The 21,077-nt window shown below is 39.5% G+C and overlaps 2 protein-coding genes across 2 annotated transcripts; both read left to right on the top strand.

The window, feature by feature from the left end:
• The first annotated feature begins 3,063 nt into the window (after window positions 1–3,063).
• On the top strand, window positions 3,064–4,228 carry LOC149112746 (uncharacterized). The gene has a single exon (XM_089290722.1). The coding sequence runs from the start codon at window positions 3,432–3,434 to the stop codon at window positions 3,882–3,884; it is 453 nt and encodes a 150-aa protein (XP_089146848.1). The 5' UTR covers window positions 3,064–3,431; the 3' UTR covers window positions 3,885–4,228.
• A 4,564-nt stretch (window positions 4,229–8,792) lies between these two features.
• LOC110063879 (galanin receptor 2a-like) lies at window positions 8,793–12,744 on the top strand. Its single transcript, XM_089290711.1, has 5 exons — window positions 8,793–8,986; window positions 10,372–10,502; window positions 11,064–11,340; window positions 11,715–11,966; window positions 12,313–12,744. Exons 2-5 carry the CDS (start codon window positions 10,390–10,392, stop codon window positions 12,700–12,702), a joined length of 1,032 nt encoding a protein of 343 aa, XP_089146837.1. The 5' UTR covers window positions 8,793–8,986; window positions 10,372–10,389; the 3' UTR covers window positions 12,703–12,744.
• The last annotated feature ends 8,333 nt before the right edge of the window (window positions 12,745–21,077 follow it).

The raw sequence follows: 21,077 nt of genomic DNA, 5'->3' as shown, positions 1-21,077 counted from the left end.
CTTTTTTGATAATGTCAATTTGTATCATCAATGTATGGTTAATTAAAGCATTAATGATTAATACTCATTGTAGTCGATGGTCCGAATCTTTCTGCAATATTTATGGGTTATTGACCAAGCTTGTTCGGTCAGGACGGCTGAATATTGGCCTAGTTCATTTTTTGCGTGTTTATGGACGGATTCGAGGTCCATAAGCACGCAAAAAAAAAAGAACGAGGCCAATATCCAGCCATTTTGACCGAACAAGCTTGGTCAACAAGCTTTTGCGGGACACAGCGGGTAGTCCCGAGCGGGCAAGACTGAGCGCCATCTCGGTCGGGTAGCCAATCACAGCGCAGAAATTGGTTCATCTTACCCGATCACGGAGCTATAGCCATATAATAAATGCCTCTTACTAACCGAGTTCGAGGGCCGTACTGTAAGTTACGGACAGAGTTTTTTTTCCCATTTATGACCCTCATTTATGGCCCAAGCGCGAAGCGCGCGGGCCATCAATCGAACGAAGGGGGAAAGAAGAGGATCCGTAACTTACAGTACGGACTGAGAAGACGAGGTTAGTAAGATTTTTATTATCTCCATCTGTACTGCGTGTCTGACGGGTTCGGGGACGATTTCTATTCACGCGGAACGGCTTCAAATTTCTGACGCACGTCGAAAGTAAAACGAGTCAATTTGATATCGTTGTTAACTGACTCTTAAGTCGTTAGTAGCTTTTAATACAGAATTTAAGAAGTAAAAGAAAAATTTAAACTTTATTTGCTAAAAAAAGTTAAGAACACTTGGCGATAAATCACGAAACATTTTGGCAACAAAAACTGTTTAAGTTTTAGCGGGCCGTACAGTAGATTACGGCCCGCTAAATTGGCCATACACAGCGCGCACGTAAATCTCCTTTAGCTTAAATAAGATGATAAAAACTGTGCCGTCTTTAATCCCAAAAAACACCGACGTTTCTTAGAGAATTGTATTATTCAATTTCCTTTTAATATTGCATTATTGTCAGCATGCAACCTGCAAGCAACTTAAAGGAGGAGGTAACCTTAGTTTCCTTAGTTATAGCTAGCTTAGCTCCGAAAGTAGCGACCTTGCGGACGCAGGTAGCCCTCTGAAGCAACTGTTAATATGCATTCATGACGTGAAAATAAACAAAGAAGCTTTAGGAAAATTCTCTTACATCGTAAATAATGTAAAACAACAGGACAAAGCGCCGAGGATGGTGTTTTTCTGCCTCAGGAATCTACTCAGTTCCGGATCTAGGTTTTTGCAGTTTGAAAGTAATTTTTTTAGATGAGATAAATAACATAAAATATTGTGATACCTCTCTTGCATAAGAACTACATAGAATAATTTTTAAACTCTAGATTTGAAAATCAGCATTTTGATTTCCACTTTTGATTTATTTCGGAAGATTTCTGTAAAGGAAAAGACGATGGAGATCATGCAGACCCGGATAACCCCGAAGGATACATCTCCTGTTCTGATGGGATAGTTTTCAAAAGAACTTCTCCAACGGGAGTTGTGTGGGATTTACAGAAAAAGATCTGCGATTGGCCGAATAATGTGAGAAAATACCAGTTGCACGACTTATAATAAGCGGCCTGTGCAATCGCAGGGCTCGCGGGTGCAGAGAGGTTCAAAAAAAAAAATGAAGGAAGAAAGGGACTTACTCGAGCAACGAATAAATAGTTGAGGGACAGTCAGATTAACGAACGAACGAACGAACGAACAAACGAACAAACGAACGAACGGCGGACGAACTAACCAACCCACCAACCAATGAATGAACGAATGAATCATCAGACAAAAGAGAAGATATTAACCACTTTTGTTAGTGACAGACTCAAACATGAGAAAAACTGAATGAGCTGAAACAAGTTCCATATTTTATGTTATTCAATAAAGTTTTAGAATTTCACTCACGGTGAAAGACTTTCTCAGGCGAATGTTCGGGACGTGGCCCAATGATTGTCTAAGTTAATAGCAGGGTTGCAAAAGATTGGAGTCAGACGAGATTCTTGGGCGGGTTGTGAGTTCTCTGGTGGAACATAGTTAACTATGAGTGGAAGGAAATAACGGCATGATGACTATGTTGGGCAATCTTTGTCATGCCGGACAGCACCAGGCAAATTAACTAATTAAGGCAAATTAAATTAATTTAGTGCAATGACGTTAGTATTTAACTAGTTTGTTAGCACTCTTAATTATCGGTTAATTGCTAGGTCTTCTTTGTATTTCGCAACACAACTTAATGACGTCACAACAAAAGATGGTTTTATTAACTGGTGTTGCAGTTTCAAAACAAATTGCTGCAAATTCAAATTAGTGCTAGAAGATAGGTTGTCTTGATTGCCACGTTCCCTAGTCCTGCAAGGTTAATAATTACCCGGCCATTATTACGCAGCATTAGCCATGAAGCGCGACAATGACTATTGGTATTCCTTTTTGATGGACTGATAGTCCATCGTAGGTTACTCCCCCCCGGGGGGGGGGGGAAGACTGCCATATAAAAAGGAGTTGAAAATTAACTTTATGAGTACAAGGTATTCAAAACAATCGTCTTTAACGCTATTAAAAAATTACGAATGTGCCATTTAATGTGTTGTTTTAGAATTTGTGCCTCTTAGCGCTAAAAATGTCAAGCTACAATCACAAAGAAGGATCATGGTACCTCTTTGGGATACTTTTCAAAATTTCCGACGAACAACTCCCGTTCCCGAAGAGAGTAACCCCCCCCCCCTCCCCCCCAGCATCCTGTCACGTTGCCCCAACAATTCGCGGAAAGTATCTATACACATGGATGAGAGAGGCACTGTGAGAGTAAAGTGTCTTTCTAAAGAACACAACACGGTGACCTCAGACAGTACCAGGGCATAGTGAGCTTTGCGGTATCTTTTTAAACGAGTCGGTATCACCTCTTACTAATTAGCGGTCTCATGACGTAAGTCATGTAAGGTGTTGTCTTCCTGGGAGGGGCCTAGTTAATTAACCCTGTAAAAGATGAAATCTGCCGCTAAAACGCCACATCAGTCAATTTGGGATGAGGGAAGAGTAGGTGACCACTTCTTGCTTGTTTTCCAAGATCAATTTTCAATTTCCTTGTTATCTCAATTTATACTTTTTAAGGTCTACGTGCTTGAAAATCAGTTGCTTATCAGCGTTTGTTATTGACGCATTTTGCTGGCTAAAAAAGCGGCGAAGGTAAACGAAAGCGGTGAAATTAGAGGTCTTCGCGGCTCCCTTGAAAATGAAAGGGTGTTACCTCGTATTGAGTAACACAATTATGGCGTAGTAATTTAAGGTGTTGTGTTTGTAGGAGTGGCCTAATTACAAAGATTCCGCCAAGGAGCTCGCGGTCTATAAAAGAGGAGTTACAGTGACCCTCATCATTCTGAAGATCATTCTGATCCTGAATCCATCAAAAAAACCTGAAAATGGAGATACTAAGGAAATTAAAGCAGCGTGTTTTCCAGAAAAAAAGCGAGGCCTCATCGCAAAAGAAGGTCACAGCAAAAGGCAAGGAAAGCGAAATGAAGGCACTGGCACGTCCAACACTGGTTGACAAACACCGTCGGTCCAGCGAGTCCGATGTTATTGCAAAGAGACAGCAAGAGCGCAAAGAACAACAGAAGCAGTCCCCTGACAGAGCAACATTCAGAAGCCGACATCAGACAATGTCCTGTAACAGCTACTTTGCAGCTGAAGACGCAGCTACCAAACCCTACATGAAAAACCGAGTGTTGACTGAAAATGCCAAAGATTTAAGCCCAGAACAGTTGCTCGCCCTAGAGATGGACATCTTCAAGCCTTTGGATTTCTACGAAATCTTGTTCGACAGAATGAAAGCTAAAGGCAATGCCGAGGCCGACCGAGGAAGAAGTTCATGATCACTGAAAATTATGGAGACGATTAGAGCAATTGACTTCGCTCTGACTAAAATCTCTCGATTATTTGACGGATTATTTGTCAGCGAATTGAACATTCGTTGTAAACTTTGGATGAACGTTTAGTTGTTTTATTGCGGGCAAACATTTCTAGTAGGAGCATGATTGAGAATTGTTGTTTTGGTATGTTTATAGTGGTCAATGCTCAAATAGAGACAGAAAGCAATAGATTTGTATACATTCAGTTATTAAGAGACCTTATCTAGCCGAAATTAATAACATCCATTTGTGTAGAAGATAACGTTTGTGCTTTGTCTTGTGTAGACAATTAAAATATGATCACGAGTGGTTAACACTAATTGTAGTTGATGGCCCGAATTCTCCTGCAACACATTCCTATTCTAGGAAAAACTCGACCTAGCACGCTTTGCTGCGTCCCGCGACTAGAAGCAGCTTTTTGTTTTTCTTCGTCTAGCGTGAAGCAAAAGTAATCGCGAAAGAGAAAATAGCTGCGCGCCCTACGCGTTACTCTCCGAGAACTAAGAAAGAAACTGGCTGCTTGTATAATTACTACCAATGTTGGACCTACGAGATAAAAATGGAGCTTCGACACTTGAACACTCAGGCTGCGCAATCCGAGTTTGTTGCGCAATATTAGTCTGAAGACGTCTTGGTCGTTTTTCGTTCTAGTGGTTCTGGGCTCAGTTGTGCGAAGGGTGGTGATCATCATTCGCAGAATCAATATTCAGTGAATTGGTCTAACGAAAAAAAACTACGTTATTCCGTTGTTAGCGACCGATGGATACCATTATTCAGCTTTTGAGCAACTGACCCCAGTACCTTTAGTAATCACGACCGTGAAGACATTAGGCTGAGGGTGGAAGATGACTGACATGTCAGGCCAAGCTGATGAAGAAACGCGAGATGTGCGAGACTGGACACGCGGGAGAGTAGGCGCGCGGATGACTGGGCACGCGGGAGACTGTGCGCGCGGGAGACTGGGTGCAAAATTAATTAAAGAAAAGTCACATTAGGCTATATCGTCCATCGTACCTGTGAAGACTTTTTTACTTTTACTGCTGCAGCTATATGGCGTCAGGGTTGCTTCTTGCGAGGCAAAGCAATACTTTTGTGTCATGGTTTCCGTGCTGCAACAACTAGCTACAACTAAACAATAAGACAATGAATTACTTGATGTTTATCCAACTTTGAAAAGAATACGAGACCAAAATTTAAGTGACATCAGATAGTAAAGCCATTGTAAGCGAGCTTTTTGTGGTTTGTCAAGGAATCCTGTTTACGTCACTGTCACAAGTGGATTCCGTCCTTTTGAAAGGCCGTGGAATGACAATATGTTCTCTTTACACTTTTGTACAAGTGGGCAAGAACCTATGCAGTCCCCAGTAAATTTGATAGCAGTCCTTCTCACCGTGTCAACAATTGCAATGTTTTCGTTGCTTCGGCTATTTAACCTGAGTGACCCTGAGTGTCTGGACAAAGAAACTTTCGAGTATGTAGTTTACGAGCTAAATGATCTCGACTATCGTTGAGCTTCTGGGTTGTGCATCGCGCAGAATTCTATTGTCTTTCGCGACATATACTTGCAGTACTCAGTTTTTCAATGCGTGGAATAATAATTACAAATATTAGCTGTCGGAATTCCGACTGCTCTTGTCAATGAATCGGCGGCTGTCAATCAAACGGTCTGATGTGTGAAGTAAATCCCAAGGTGTAATAAGTTAACAAAAGCGCTCTAATTTAAAGGCGGTCTGCACTCTTCGCAAAGGCTTTTGTCAACAAAGTCGTGTGCAGCGACATTCTCACTTTTTTTTGTTGACATGTCACACTCGAAATGGTTTGAGCGCGGGAGCCAAAAGTTCTCCCACAAAAAATTCTTCTTCCAAGGCGTTGCCAAATGGAAAGAACGGTGCGCAAAAACTTTCTTCTACTTTATCGTTGTCCCCTTTTACTCGACCGGTCAAAGCAGTTCATCAGACGTAGTTTTTCACTCGATCAGTTTACGTAGTCTGTCGTTGATCGAGGACTTAAAAGACAACACAGGTCTTTATCTATTCGAAAGATGAAGGGGAAAATAAATGACATTTCTGTTTGAAATCCAGAGCCGAACAAAAAAGCAAAGGCACGCAGCGCATCTTACGCCTGAGTGAGCATTGTTGTCCATTGCATGTGTGAGATAATTATTCAAAATTGGAACCATTTTAATTGATGAAAACATTTAAAAGGCCCAGGTTCGAGTATTCAGTTGTTAGAATCCTCTTTGGAGTAACATGTCAAAGCGAAAAGAGCTCCCGATCAACGCGCTGCATTTCTTGCACAGATGACATGCTGAAAATTCGTTTATTGCAACTCGTGCAAAGCGTTACTTTAAATACGATGGTTAAGTGATACATTTTATCACCTCTCAATTTCAATGCCTTATAGCGTCGGCGTGTGTCCTATTGTTTGTGGAGGCGGAGCTTGGCATATATTAATATTCTACCGGGAAATTCAAAAGAGTTTCTTTCTATTGTTCTTCTAGTCTCCGAGGCGAACGAAGGCTGAAAGATCGTTACGAGTGTTCGAAAGTTGGCAGAACGACCACTTCGAAACATTATTTTCCGTTAAAACTTGGCATAAAGCTTCCTTTAACAACATACATTCAAAGCCGTATGAGAAGGGCACTTTGAAGGAGTAAAATCTTCCTCCAAATATTTCCTCATATAATATTTTCCCTCAAATGGACCAAATTCAGGAAAAGAAAACGACTAAATCCACATTTCGTAACATTTCAAAAAATGTTTCCTTTATTCCATCAATGTCTCATCTACAAAAGCCCTATGATAACCACTACGAAACACAAGTATGAAGCACGTAAACTCTAAACAAGTATGCGTAGCCGGCCATTTTCTGGTCATTTTCTTTATTGTTTAACCATCGGCGGCCTAATTAATGATTAAATTTCGCGCGCACTCTACATTTAAGTCCCGGATATGTCGCGGCATTCTGCGCGATGGTAACAACCTAACAAAAGAATAACAAATACCACCGTCTGTTGTTATATATTTTTCGAGGAGACAGTTGGGTTTGATTGATAATGTTAGTTGACAGGTATGGAGCTCTTATTATATATATTGACAATCAAGCAAATATCAGGTTGAACTTGGCCATTCCTGTGTAACCAAACATTATTTTATTTTTAAGTGTTCTTGGTCTATGAATCAGATCCCGTCCACACTACACTGGAGAAATTTCAAAACGCAGCTTTATTTGCATAGGTAATCATACGGTTTCGAGTTCAATTTGGAATTAATTTGCAGGAGTGAGTTTTTCAAAACGTTGAAATCTCACGAACCGCTTCGACGAGTGCAATTTCAGCTTTTTGAAAAACTCACAAATGCAAATTGATTCCAAATTAAACGAGAAAAATCGTATGATTACTTATTAATAACATAAACATGAAAAAATCAGCACAAAATTTTCGTCATCATTTTACGTGATATCATTGGCTTGGAAAACGTCCTATTGTCTTTCAGCCAATCATAATAAAGAATTACGATGTGTAATTTGCAATGGTTACACATTTTGCACTGGTGTTGCACTTGAACTGCATTGCTCTCAGCCAATCAGAATCGAGTAATTTATTCATGCATATTATAAGTACGATTATTATACATTGTAGTCACCGTCTGTCTTCTAGTTGGCTAAAAGCCTACGGTTAATTCTGAGAAACAGCGCAACCTACATGATTTCCAAGAGCAATGTCGAGTTCACGTAAGAACATGGCTTGTCGAAAATAAACTGTGTTCGGTGCGATATTGCGTTTGTCGTTATTTTCTTTAAAACAGCGTGTAATAAAACAATTATGAGATTCGGTTTTTGTGATATCCGAAATAATCAAGGTCTCGGTTAATGTTAACAGCCTTAGCCTCAGCCTCAGCCTACGGCTTCGGTTGATAACACTTTCCTCGACCTTGATTATTCCGGATATCACAAAAACCTCATCCAATAATTGTTTATAATCCGTCACGAAAATGGAACTTTTCGAAAACGCTCTTTAAACCGAAGGACTTTAAAAACGCCGGCTTTTCGTTTTCGTGTGTACGGAAAAACATTTTGAAACGGAGCTTTCGAAAACGATGCAGTCCCGACAATCATTTGATTTCCCTGCCCAAGCAAGTTTCTTCAAACACAAATCCAAAACAGTGATTGTTCCTTTTTTAAATTCCTCCTGCGTAGAGTAGACAGAAAACAATTTTTCAGAGTGAAACCTCCTCAGGCGTAGTCCGGTGGACGGAGCCTCAAACAAACTCCTCCTGCCCGGGAAGACATGCAGCAAAATAACAGCTCTGGCACAAGTAAACTCTTCTGTTGACAGTCCGGGTTGACAGGTGGTCGTTGGATGACATCCATAAATAGAAGTCATACTCTCCGTGCAGCTTTTAAACCAACACAAAACGTTTAGTTCTAACTTGCAAGAACATTTAATCAGAATAATAACCGATATTTCTTTGTTTATTCCTCATCTATGGACAACTACTAATTCAAAGTAATTATTTAGCCTCCGAACATAAAAACAACTCTTCGAAACGCCTAGCTGAGACCGGACTTTTTTATCTCCAGCAGTTTCTAAATAATCATTCCTAATTTCCTTCTGCATCAAGCTGATATCGACGTGCTCTGTATGTCAAAAATTTATTTTGGTTGCGAGGGGGATTAAAATGAATTGAGGTCTATTATTTACCCCCCAAACGTCGCAGCCAAGGTGGAATTAAATTAAGAAATTAAAAAGCAACCCAAGAAATTAACTCAAAGGGAGCCCGACTATACATAATATAAAAGAACAACGTAAGTGAAGTTTTTGGTAAATGTAATGCGAAATATTTTATTTTTAAAAACGATTTCACGTTCAATCTGCTCAGTTACCCGTTTTCGTCTGATAAAACATATGGGTTAAGGGACTCTTTTGTGATGATAATGATTATTGGCATAATTATTCAGATGTCACCAACTGACTGGTGGTCTTGTACAGTTCCGCTTTTGGAAACACTTCGAGCTCAGATATCTATTTTCCGTATTGGCCGCCATTTCTTCCGTAGCTTCCTAAGGTAAGTATCACTGATGGTTTTTTTCTTTTTACTTAGTTCGTCCCCAGTCGATGTTCCCAGAATGAAGCGTAAGGTTCAAGCAACAATTATCAAATCAAGTTAAAATTTGTATAAAACACCGACTTCTGCATCACAAACAAACAACCACCAAACCCGTTGTATATTCTGTCACACAGCTGCCAAAGGGTTTTTTTTTCTTTTCCTGAAACAAGGTTTTTGTGGTAATTTGGCTGAGTCCTTCGTGTCCAATTCTGTGATTTATCCATCCCTACCTGAATGGTAGAAAGTCAAGGGATATTCATGAAATGGAAAAACGGATTTTTGCGAGAAGACTAATGCATATTTTCACATTAGCGTTTGATATGTGCGAAGTAAAGAAACTGACATCTGCTCTCTCTAAACAGTTTAGATATTGCGTATTTAAATTAAGTTCGTGATGTTCAAGCAAAACTCGCAAGGGCCGTTAGAATCGCTATACCACGCGCAATAACCTTTTTTTTTATATTTGCTTATCGTCTATTGTTTCAGTTTTCATGTCATTCTGGAAATTTGTAGATTAATTACTTATGTTCCACGAATATCCTACTTAAATAAAGGACAAAAAAAAGCAGTTTGTCTTACAGTAACGGGTCTAACGGGGCAAAGACGCGCGTAACTTAAGACGCCGGGTTATTACAAATATAGGTTGCGGTTTGCCTGAGTTTACAATTAAGGGAATCTTAGTTGAAAAGCAGTTCAAGTTCCAAAGTATACCTAATGGTTCCTTTTAACTGATCCTGGGGCTTTAAGTTGATATCTCTGTAAGTGGTTCGAATACAAGGTGTTTGGTTTTCAGTTTAAATCATCTGGGCGTCGCCATGTTTATTTTTTGGTAATTTATGACGTCATTGCACGGTGAGAGATCTCAATATGGAGTCTGCAGAAGAAGATTTCTCGTTGGAACCGAATATAATTAAAACTTCACCTGGAATGTGAGTTATAAACGATTGGAAGCACTTTTATATTTCTAGATTCACTCAATGCTGTCTTTCAAAAATGTCCAGCCGCGCATCGACGTCATAATTTCCAATCAAGCTGTGCAAAAATAAACACATTATCTTATATCCCATAAGCGCCAGGGGAATATTTTTTTTTAAAAAAACGCCCCCAAAATATAGAAAACTAAAATAAAATAAAAATGAAAACGCCCAAAACATTACTCGTGCGCTTACCATATTAATAGGCCATTGTCGAATTGTTCATATTCCTTGAAGGCTGAGCCAGTGAAAACTCTTGAATTGCATCATCCGGCCAATTATCCAGCAGAATACTGCAGAATTTCCATTCCTTGTCTCTTTCCACTTGAACGTGGTTAGTTTACAAATTGTTGTTTTGTTTTTATTCAGGTTAGATGATGTTCCACCATGTCCGGCTCAGCAGGTGTTGCTATAACAACAGTACTCTCCATATTCGTTATTTTAGGTATCGTGGGAAACTCTCTGGTGTGTGCGATCATAAAAAAGAATCGAGATATGAGGTATTCGGAGAAAATCACGTTGTGTATACTTTATTAAAGGTATTCAGTGGGAGCATGCCCAAACAACTGAGGATACATTTAATAAAACTTTTGAAACAAAAAAAAAAGTACCTGGTGGATATCGAAAAATCTTTGACATTTTTTGACTTTGGGTTTGTGAACAGATAAGACAGGTCTTGGTCGATTGATTGTTTGCTTGCTTGCTTGCTTGCTTGCTTGCTTGCTTGCTTGCTTGCTTGCTTGCTTGCTTGCTTGCTTGCTTGCTTGCTTGCTTGCTTGCTTGCTTGCTTGCTTGCTTGCTTGCTTGCTTGCTTGATTGATTGATTCTATTGACTGATTGATCCTTCAATGGATTGATTGGTTGGTGGATTGGTTGATCGATCGATCATGATTCTCATACCGCATGATTCGCATACTTCTTATGTAGACTTCATATACCATTCAGGCGTTTAAATCTGTTAAAATTATCGGAAGTATTTATAACACCCTTTCGAGCTTCTCTTACCCAAGAATGCCCGATCGATTACTATGCGTGCATATCATGTTATCTATATTCCACAGGATTCCCATTAATTATCTTCTCGTGAACCTGGCTGTTGCTGATATCTTGTATGTGACGTTTATCTCCCCAAATGTATTCATTATCCAATTTTCCTTCACCAACCTTCCGGACGGAGTGACTGGTACAGTTTTATGTAAATTTTTTATAACCGGAACCTTGGCATGGGTTGGAGCAGCCTCGTCAATACTCACCTTGGCTGTGGTCGCCGTCGAGCGATATTATGCAGTGGTTTATCCTCTTGGTGACAAAGAAAAAATAACCATGGATAATTTGAAAGTTAGTCTAACTGACATTTTTTATTATTGGTTCGGCTATATAGTGTTTATTTGACTTATAAAAAAAACGTTTTAGTTAATTCTTACTTCATTATTAGACATGAGCCGGTGAGTATTTTAAGCTAATAGTGTCCGTTTTGATGTCCCATCATTGACTAGTATGGGAATTTAGTTAAACATTTGACACCATTCTTGTAAGACTCCCCCCAATGTTCTTGTAAGACCGTCGTAACACTCGTCTCCAATCTTGTAGTTGTTGGCATTCACTCTGCACACGTTCTATGTTAGATTATGTATTGCAAACAGTTAGCTATAGCCAGCCATTTTTATGCCATTTTCAGTCAATATCAAGAGGTTCACGTTTCACTATTTTAGGTGATAATTCCTGCTGTTTGGATGCTGTCATTATTTATCAATATTCCGCCGTTCCTGATATGGCACTTTGACGAGGAAAGAGACTCGTGTGTGTATATTTACCCTGAGGGGTGGATGGCTGTGGGTTATAATTTGTTGTGGGATGCCTTGGCATTTCTTCCTCTTCTACTGATGGTTGTGTCCTACTCCAGAGTTGTATACACTTTGTGGTTCAAGCGGAATTACGACTTTCAAAACAACCAACATCAAACGGTAAGTACTTTTAACTTTTAAAAAGCGTAATTTAACAAGAATAAAATTCAAACCCAGGCATTCGTGGCCACGTAAGTGGTGTATGTAGGGTTAAAACAATAAATTTTCCTTTTTAGCGATCCAAATATTTCTATTGAGTGCTTTTCACTTATTAATTATTTGGTTTATTATTGGTGGAGTCTTCTGAGAAGACCATTCGGTCCGAGACATGTCTAAAACTTATTTAAAAGTTACTATGTAATTACTTATTACTTATTACTAAGCACATTTATTTCTTTTATTTTATTGAATTGAAATTTTGCCTTCACCCCCCAAAAATTACATCTTTTCATTTATCAATACTTAGGGCGTGATCAGGGTACGGAAGCGCGTCACCTTGATGGTAGTAGCTGTCAGTGCCATATTTGGAATCTGCTGGGGAACAAGTTCAGTTGCCTACACGTTAAGGGCTTTTGACCCTAGCAGCGTTGGTCCCGTCCCGATCGCCATCGCTAACACAATGGTCTTGTTCAATGCTGCTATCAATCCTTTTGTGTACGCACTGTTGAATAAGCAATTCAGAGAGAAGATGAAAATACTGATATGCTGTACCAGTTTCTGTGTATCCCGAGTTTATCCTCCGCGTCAATCTCAGAGGTTGGAGAGGTTAGAGCCTGCCAATCTCCGTCCATCCGCACCATCCATTTCTGGTTGTGAGACAGGAGTCAAACAACACGCACAGCCACTAAGCCACTAAGCTTTAATTTTAATCGTACTTAAATAAAGGTTGTCTGTCTGTCTAGCTTCGTTGTTGAATAATTACACACGTTAAAGTGGCCCATTTTCAAACTCACTTTTGCCTGTGTTTCCAGATTATGATACATTCTATTTTAATCAAAATCATAGCTATTGGCAAATAAAACAAAGATGCCAGGGCGTGTTTTCTAAGGCTTCTTTATAAGTAAGCAAATGTTCAGTTACGATATTTTGAGTTGTTTTGGCCAGGTAAAGAAATAGGTGCTCGATGAGCACATGAATCCACGGCCTTAGGTAAGTGGATTAGGAATCTCTGCAGGACCTGGGTTTAATTCAATGTCTCCAAATAACAAAAACTTCTTTTGTGACAAGAAGTAGTCCTTATTATCAAACTGAACTCGAACAAAAATTCTGGATAACATTTATAATTCCTACCAGAAGACCAACACTTTTCTTGTTCAAATTTTGTTTAAAAATTCGAGTAAAAAAAGACTCTTCTTCATGAGCAAGCTTGGCAATCCATAGTTCACAACTGGTAACCACAGTGACTAAAACAGATGAAATTAAACGGGAACACTTTTCTTCGAGAAATGTTTAATTCATTCTGCCTCTTACTTTTCTGCGTTTAACTGATTTTAAAACTTCAAGTGGTAATCTAGATGGTTCTCTGTCTCTTTCCCTAATGCAGTAACTGATAAGTATACTGATTAAAGATTAAAGATTTACTCTCACATGTACCCTGCCTTAAGTGTAAACACTGAAAGATTGTCTTTCACTCCGAGTATTTGGAGAAAAAAAATACTAGTTACATAATAACCAGGCATAGCTTCTGTGGATGTGTTTTCCGGGGTCATGATTTCGTCAACTAAAGCTTTTTGTTTGCACTCTACTAAGAGTGTCATATCTCCTTAAGAGGAACGTATCAAGAAAACCGGCTCAACATTGATAAAAATAGGCATTGTTATAAGACCTAAAATTGGTCTTATATGGTCATTTTGAACAATGGCGGTATAAGCTTCTAAATGCCCGCGGGAGTTTCTGAAATTTCCGATTACCATACGAGCGCGAAATTTAAACGATCGGAAAGACTGAATGGAAGACAAATTCTCCCGAGGGAAGATGGTATTGGTATAATCCTGTCGGTGCAAATAGTTGCGGTGGGGTGGCTGGTAGGGTGACGGTTGTACACATGTATTTAAAAGTGAAAGTAAAAGCTGCCGACAAGTAAGGCATCTTTTTGCTTTAAAATTGCTCTAACCTGATAAACTCACCACGCGTGGGAGTGAAAGTGAAGTTCGCATTTGGCTAGATTGCGAACAGGCTCTCTTTCGCTCTAAAACCCATAAGATCAGTGTGGGATGAACGCGAAAATAGCGAGCGCGATAATCGAGCGGCAAAGCTGCTCGCTTCGCGCTCCCGCTGTTTCCGCGTTCGACCCACGGATTGAATCGAAAAGCAGGAGGAGAGACTGCTTTCAGTCGAGCATTCGGCCACAGATTAATAGCTCTTAACAGCGCTTCGAAGCTCGCGCATCTTTCCTCGCCGACCGATTGATGTCCACAGCGATTTCCAGCGGAAAGAAATCAGGGAACAAATAATTAAAATTACAGACGCGATGTTTTGGGTAGCGTTTCTCCGCTCTTTAATAATTTTCGCTTTACTCTCAACGTATTTTTTGTGAATCTCGACTCCACCGTTCTAGATTTGTTTACTAAAATTGAGTTCATTCAAATGCCGCGCTTCACTCATCAGGTTAAGTGTTCTTTTATTAGCGTGCATGAAAAGCATTATCCCCGCCCTCTCCCACTATCTCCTCCCACTGGCTAACGCTTTTGCTTGAGGATTATTCATTGCGATGTTTGCTCTGCTAAAAAGTTAAAACTCTCCGATACCTTATTTCATTTCCAGACTGATAGTTGTTCTACAGAAAAGATCACACCTTCGTTTGCTGCGAGCTTGATTGAAAACAATGGCGCTCTTTCACAACTAAAAAGTCACACCTCGTTTATAAAGTGCCGCGCACTCGACTGAACAGTTGAGTCAAAATCTGGACGCTCCGCGAACACTCAAAAAATTGAAAACGAATAACTTCCATGACGATTGCCAGGTTTCAGAGAAAGATTTATACGCGCAAAAACAGAATTTCAGTCACGCATTCTTCACTCTAACCACCGCGCGGTCGACTCAATAAAAAGCAGAAAAGTTGTAACGCCGCACGAATGACAGACAAAGAATGTTTTCAGCAGCATACCTATTAAAACGAGTCGGAATTAGAATAAAAAGGGATTTAAACCGGGGGTTGTATTTAGAGAGACGTGGTCCGAATGCGACACATGTGGATAATTAGTTTTTGAATTGTGATCACCTCGATGCGCACAGCGGCGGTCAATTTGCCTTGGGGTACACCGGTGAGAATTGACTTTACGAGAGAAAAAATTACGCTGCCCACCCCCAAGTGCAGCTTAATTGTTCTGCCGAAAGTTTTCCGAACAACGGCGACGATTTTGGTTTGGCTTCGGACGAAGTCCTTCAGGGTTACCAAGAACAAAAGGCTATTCATTTTTGCTTAACGTGTGATGTTGAGCCGGAACAATAGACCATTTCTCGATACGAACTTTCATCTAATCGCGGTGGAATTGACTGCATTGCGCTCTGACTGCATAATCCTTCGAAAGGGATGTGTATTCCCTCGAAATGGCTGCATAATCCCTTGAAAGGGTTGAATTATCTCTTAAAAGGACTGAATAATCTCTCCAAAGGGCTGAATAATCCCTCGAAAGGGATTCGAGTTTCGTTGAGAGGAATGAATTAACGTGAACAGTGAATTCGTGAATTCTGTGCCATTTGAGTCGCCCAGTGATGTAACAGGCCTGATTGCAGATTCTGCTCTACATTGCGAAATATTGTTTTAAAATTTGAATGTATGGCATTAATGTCCTCTGCATCACAAGCAACATTAGGGACCTTTATACGATGCAAGAACGGGAAGGCCAAGACGGGAACGGCAGTGGACGCGGGAAACTTTCGCGTGCCGTGTCGCGAGAGACAAAGTGCTTTAGGCCCGGTTTAAACGTTGCATTTTACATGCCGAATCGAATTGCCGAATTAAGTGCATGTAAAATGCGACATTTAAATCAATTAAAGGTGACATATTTCAATTAAATGCGAGTTCAGTCGAATGTTCGACTGATCCAGTCGAATATACGACTGAAGTTAGACAGTTGATTTAAACGCCACATTTTACACGTGCCGAATCTAATTCATAAATTATATTAAATAGATTATGTTAAATAAATTATGTTCGCTTGAATGGGAATTAACACGTCGCTATCATTCGCGCTCAGCAATTTTATTCGGCAAAAAAATGCGACGTTTAAATCAAATCAGCCGAACTTATTCATTCGAGTCGACTAGAATTAGTATTTGATTCGGCGCATGTAAAATGCGACGTTTAAACCGGGCCTTAAGTTGTGTAATTTTCGTACAGGACGGCGACGTCAATAACTCTAACTTCATAAAAGCTTTTCATAAAACCAATGACATCCCTTTGAGATAGTATAGAAATATTATCCAGCTAAGCTTAAAGGATGGTGAACAGACGACACGGAACTTACTCTTGTTTATATATGTAAAGCAAACCTTCCTGATCTGTCGGTATTTAATATTGAGGGAGAATTTCCGTATGAAGAATTTATGTGAACGATCTTTGTATCGACCTGGTTCAGATAGCTTTTTGTCAGCAGAGTGTTTTAGAATCGATCCTGCCTGTAGCTGAAACAAATATTTATAATAAAGCAAATATTATGTTGAGTTCTGGGTTGTATGAAAACATGAAATAAGCATTAATTTGCAAATGTGCATTTTATTTGCTCGATCGATAGCTGCTTTGAAGGCACGTAACGATCGTATTTCCAATCAAAACCTTTCGGAAACCTCTCAAAATCATGTAAGATCATTCGAGAACAACGTTTTGGCACATTCGCTGATAGCTGTACCTGGTTATACCACAAAAAAAAACAACAACAAAAAGAATAGAAAACTTTGTCTACTCACCAATAGGCCCTTTGCAGCTGGGGTCACGTGACCAAATTTTTCCTAAAAAAAGTTTTATATTATGGGTTATAACTTAAAGAATGCCAGAAATGGTAAGAGCGCATCGAAAATACCAAAATGGCCAAGTAGGTCATAAAAATAGATCACGTGATGGCTTAGCTGCAAAGGGCCTATTCGCGACACTTCGAAGAGCGTGGGAAAACGAGTCTGCAGTGTCATACGTAGGGTCAGCGGTTAGAGATCGTGGTCATTGATAACGCTCCGTAACGCTGTGCTTCTGCTAGAAAATTCTTCTTTTCCTCCGTTTTGACAACCAACTCCTTCTTACGAACATTAACAGGTTTGACTAACCGAAAGTCTACCGACAAATCAATCGTGACAAATCTTCACATATTTTGTACCTCTCAATCGTACAGTGTATGTAGGCATTTAACTTTCTTTCATCTCGTTCCATGATACCTGCTAGAAGAGTGCTAAATCACCCAAATAAACCTGCCATCGCCCGCTCGAGAAATCAAAATGGCGTCATGATTTCATTCCAAAAGATTCAGCGCATGCGCAGACAGAATACCCCTCTGCTGTTCCGAAGGTCAGACGAACGTTTCCGAACATTTTTCGAAGATTGCCGAAGATGACCGAGGAAGATCCGAAGATGTTTCGATCATACACCAGCAAATTTAAGTGTGGCTAAAGAGACAAAAGAAAAATGTTATAAAAAATGATATCACATACGATGATATGATATAGTTTTTATCAATTTGATATCACTCGGTATACCACTAACTTTTATATAATAAGTAATGGTAATAGGACTGAGTGGAGTCCAATTCGGTCGGTTATCATAAGAGTGATAACAAAATCGGACGACCGCGCAGCGGGAGTCCGATTTGTTTATCGCGAGTATGATTACAGACCGAATTGGACGACACGAAGTCTTATTACAAATTAATCATAAAAATTACAATTTCCGAGAAAAGAGGAATAGACCAGTTATGAAAGAAAGGGAAAATTTGCATTTAAATACCTACAAAGGAGATGTAAACATTCTAAGGCCACCACGCCTCCTACCGGCAATTAGGCGCCAAAAACACAAAAGCAAGCGCACGCACGCACGTAACTACAACTTTGAATGTGATTGGTTGATTTAAATTGCAACTTTGAATGTGATTGGCTTATTGAACTGTCCGATAACAAACTGTCCGATAACAACTTGCCAAGTGAATTAGTGGAAGATAGGAGTTTTTTAAATCAATCACAATCGAGGAAATTGTAATTTTTATGATTAATCTTGTTATTCAACTCAAAAGACTTTTCCTAACCAATTTCTAAGTTTTTTTTCTTAACGTTAGCATAAATATTTTCTCTAGGAGTACACTTGTTGTATTTGTAGAAATTAGATCCAATAAAACTACTTAACAATTTTTTTTTCCGTGTGGATTTCTGTTTCATCCAAGGCTATTATCTTCTTAACTTACTGTTTAATCATCGTAGCTTCGCAATCCGAACCATCCTCCGCCAGAAATTGGCATTCATATATTACGACGTAAAGGTAACAGGTAAATACTGAACAATAATAACATAATACAACCTTCATCAGCCGTTTTCATGGCTCGAGAGAGTGGCTCATATCAATTCACAGATACATACTTGGACGTGATCTTTATTTCATACAAGTTAAACAAAATACTATCAGTAACATAAGAATAAGTTGCTAGCATCTAAACTAAGTTTTAATTTCCCATTGTTACTACTAAAGGTCTATGCTTCCTGCCACTAAAAATGGAGGTGTGAAGGTAATTCCTCAGAAATAAAAGTGAAAACCTCCCAAGTGCATCCATAACTCGATAGCTGCACGCTGCACTTTTACCATTTCTTTTATAACATTGAGACTTTTGATATAGTATATATTGAATCTCGTCCGGCTTACATGAAGTCAAAAGCGCATAAACCGCGCGAAAATGTTCATTCAAAAATCTGACAAAGCGACACATCAAAATTTTTCTTGGATCGCGGCGAGTTTATAGTTTACATTTTCTCGATCTCGGGCAAACAAGCAACTTCAAACCGGTCGGTTAACCTAAATATCAAGCTGACGACAAACGAAACTTGCAGTCGGTGAAAGGGTATCTCAAAAATTAGTTAAGCTTAAATACGGATCACTTTTCCGAAGAATTGAAAACAAACTGCACATGGTTGAAGCTTTTGGTGGCTGAGCTCTCTGTCCTTCATGGCCTCTTCGGCAAAAGAAAAGAACAATATGGAACAGACATTTCTTAAAAGCGAGAGTGCAGAAGAAAGCGAATAAAAACCCCAGGCTTTGAGCTGCTTGAGATGCTCTTATTAAATAGCAGGTTTGTGGGTTTCGTTTCCCTTTCCACTGCGTAAATTGATGAGTTGCGCGTCTAGGGCTGAATTTGAACTCATGAATGGCTTTTAAAAATGATCTCTGTCACTTTCATTATTTGGTAAGATAAGCTTAAATGAACAGAAGACTGAGGAAAACGTCAGAAATGTAAGCTCATATTTGCGCACGATGCAGTCGTTCCTTCGAGCGGCTGTTTCTGCGATTTCAATAGTTCAATTCACGATCGAGTGAATCGAGCGATCGAGCAAAACTGAAACCCGGAAACTTGAGTTAAATAATTCATCAGACTCCAGAAAAGTTTTACAATGAAAGCTTGTACTGAATTTTGTTGTCGCTAAATCGCTGAAGCATTCTCTCTAAAATTCATTCTTTGCATTATTAACTTCCAAAGGTTGATCAGTTTACTGTTTTTTGGTCCGTCTCCGAGTGCCGAATGCCTTTGTTCGACCAGCTGATTCACCTCTTGCTCGGTAAATTAGCAAATCTCTTAAGTGAAGCCCAGGCAAAAAACTTCAGCTCGAAATCTCGTAGCTCACAGGAATAAGAGAAATAAGAATCATATTTTAAAAAGTATCACCATCGATGAAAAAACGCTGGCGAAAAAAAGTACAAATAAACAAACTGGCGTAAGTGTACAACCCACGGGCAAATGGGTCTAGCAAACGGTCTAGCATATTAATCAATCAAAACGCGCGCTTCGCTAAGGCTATGTTATAAGAATATATCGTGCTTTTGAATATTAAAGGTGCTTAAAACTGTGTCCACGCTGAAACTAACTCAAATTAATGAAAATATTTATTCTGGAGCAATATAAATCTCTCCTATCTTGCATTCCTCATCGCTTCCCTGACTGGGTAGGCCTTGGCCTTGCAATTAGATTATTTACTGCGGAATATCCGAAAACCTAGGAACGTCTGTCTCCCGGGGACCCGTTCTCTCAAGGAACATAATTATTACAGATTCGCAGCTGTCAAAATTTTACTCAAGTTTCTTTTCAAAAACTCTATTCTTTTTTACTTCAGTCAACCAAGAAACTAAATTGTAGTCTGCAGGACTTATTTCTCTGTCTCGGTTTTGTTTTCATTGTATTTTCCTCATTCCAAAATGTTAGCGATACTGGACGATCCGCACCAGAAATTATCTTCGGCGTACTCGATATTCTTACAGGATTGTATAAAACTTTTATATTTTCTCTGGGGCGAAGCAGTAGCCTAAGGGCCGTACCAGTAATCGCTGGATCAGATAAGTAAAGTCCTGCTGGAAAGGGTTAATTGGTGGAAGGGTCACTGGAGCTGCATATGTCATCACCTCCAGAGTGCTTTTGAATATTAAAAGTGCTTAAAACTGTGTCCGCGCTGAACCTAACTCATATTACTGAAAATATTTATTCTGGGTAGGCCGTGGCCTCGCAGAATATCCGGAAAGCTAGACACTTCCGTTTCCCGGGGACTCTTTCTTTCAAGGAACATAATTAGTAGAGATTCGCAGCTGACAAAATTTTACTCAAGTTTATTTTCAAAAATCCTACTCTTTCCTACTTTAGTCAACCACGAAACCAAATTGTAGTCCAGCGCTCATTCCGCTCTCTCATTTTTGTTTCCATTGTATTTTCCTCACTAGAAAATGCTAGCAATTCTGGACGCTCCGCAACAGAAGTTATCCTGGGCGTCCTCGATATTCTTATACGATTGTATAAAATCTTCATAAAACTTCATTTTGTCGGGGGCGAAGCAGTAGGCCAAGGGCAGTACCATTAGTCGCTGGATCACTTAAGTTAAGTCCTGGTGGAAAGGGTTTATAAGAGGATGGGTTAGTGGAGCTGGATATGTCATGTCCTCCCGAGTAAAGAGTAAAGAGTAAAGAGTAAAGAGTAAAGAGTAAAGAGTAAAGAGTAAAGAGTAAAGAGTAAAGAGTAAAGAGTAAAGAGTAAAGAGTAAAGAGTAAAGAGTAAAGAGTAA

The sequence above is a fragment of the Orbicella faveolata genome, unplaced genomic scaffold (genome assembly GCF_042242905.1).
Source record: "Orbicella faveolata isolate gen_17 unplaced genomic scaffold, um_ofav_v1 contig_2, whole genome shotgun sequence".
Lineage (NCBI taxonomy): Eukaryota > Metazoa > Cnidaria > Anthozoa > Scleractinia > Merulinidae > Orbicella > Orbicella faveolata.
This window is presented reverse-complemented; position numbering and strand designations above follow the sequence as displayed.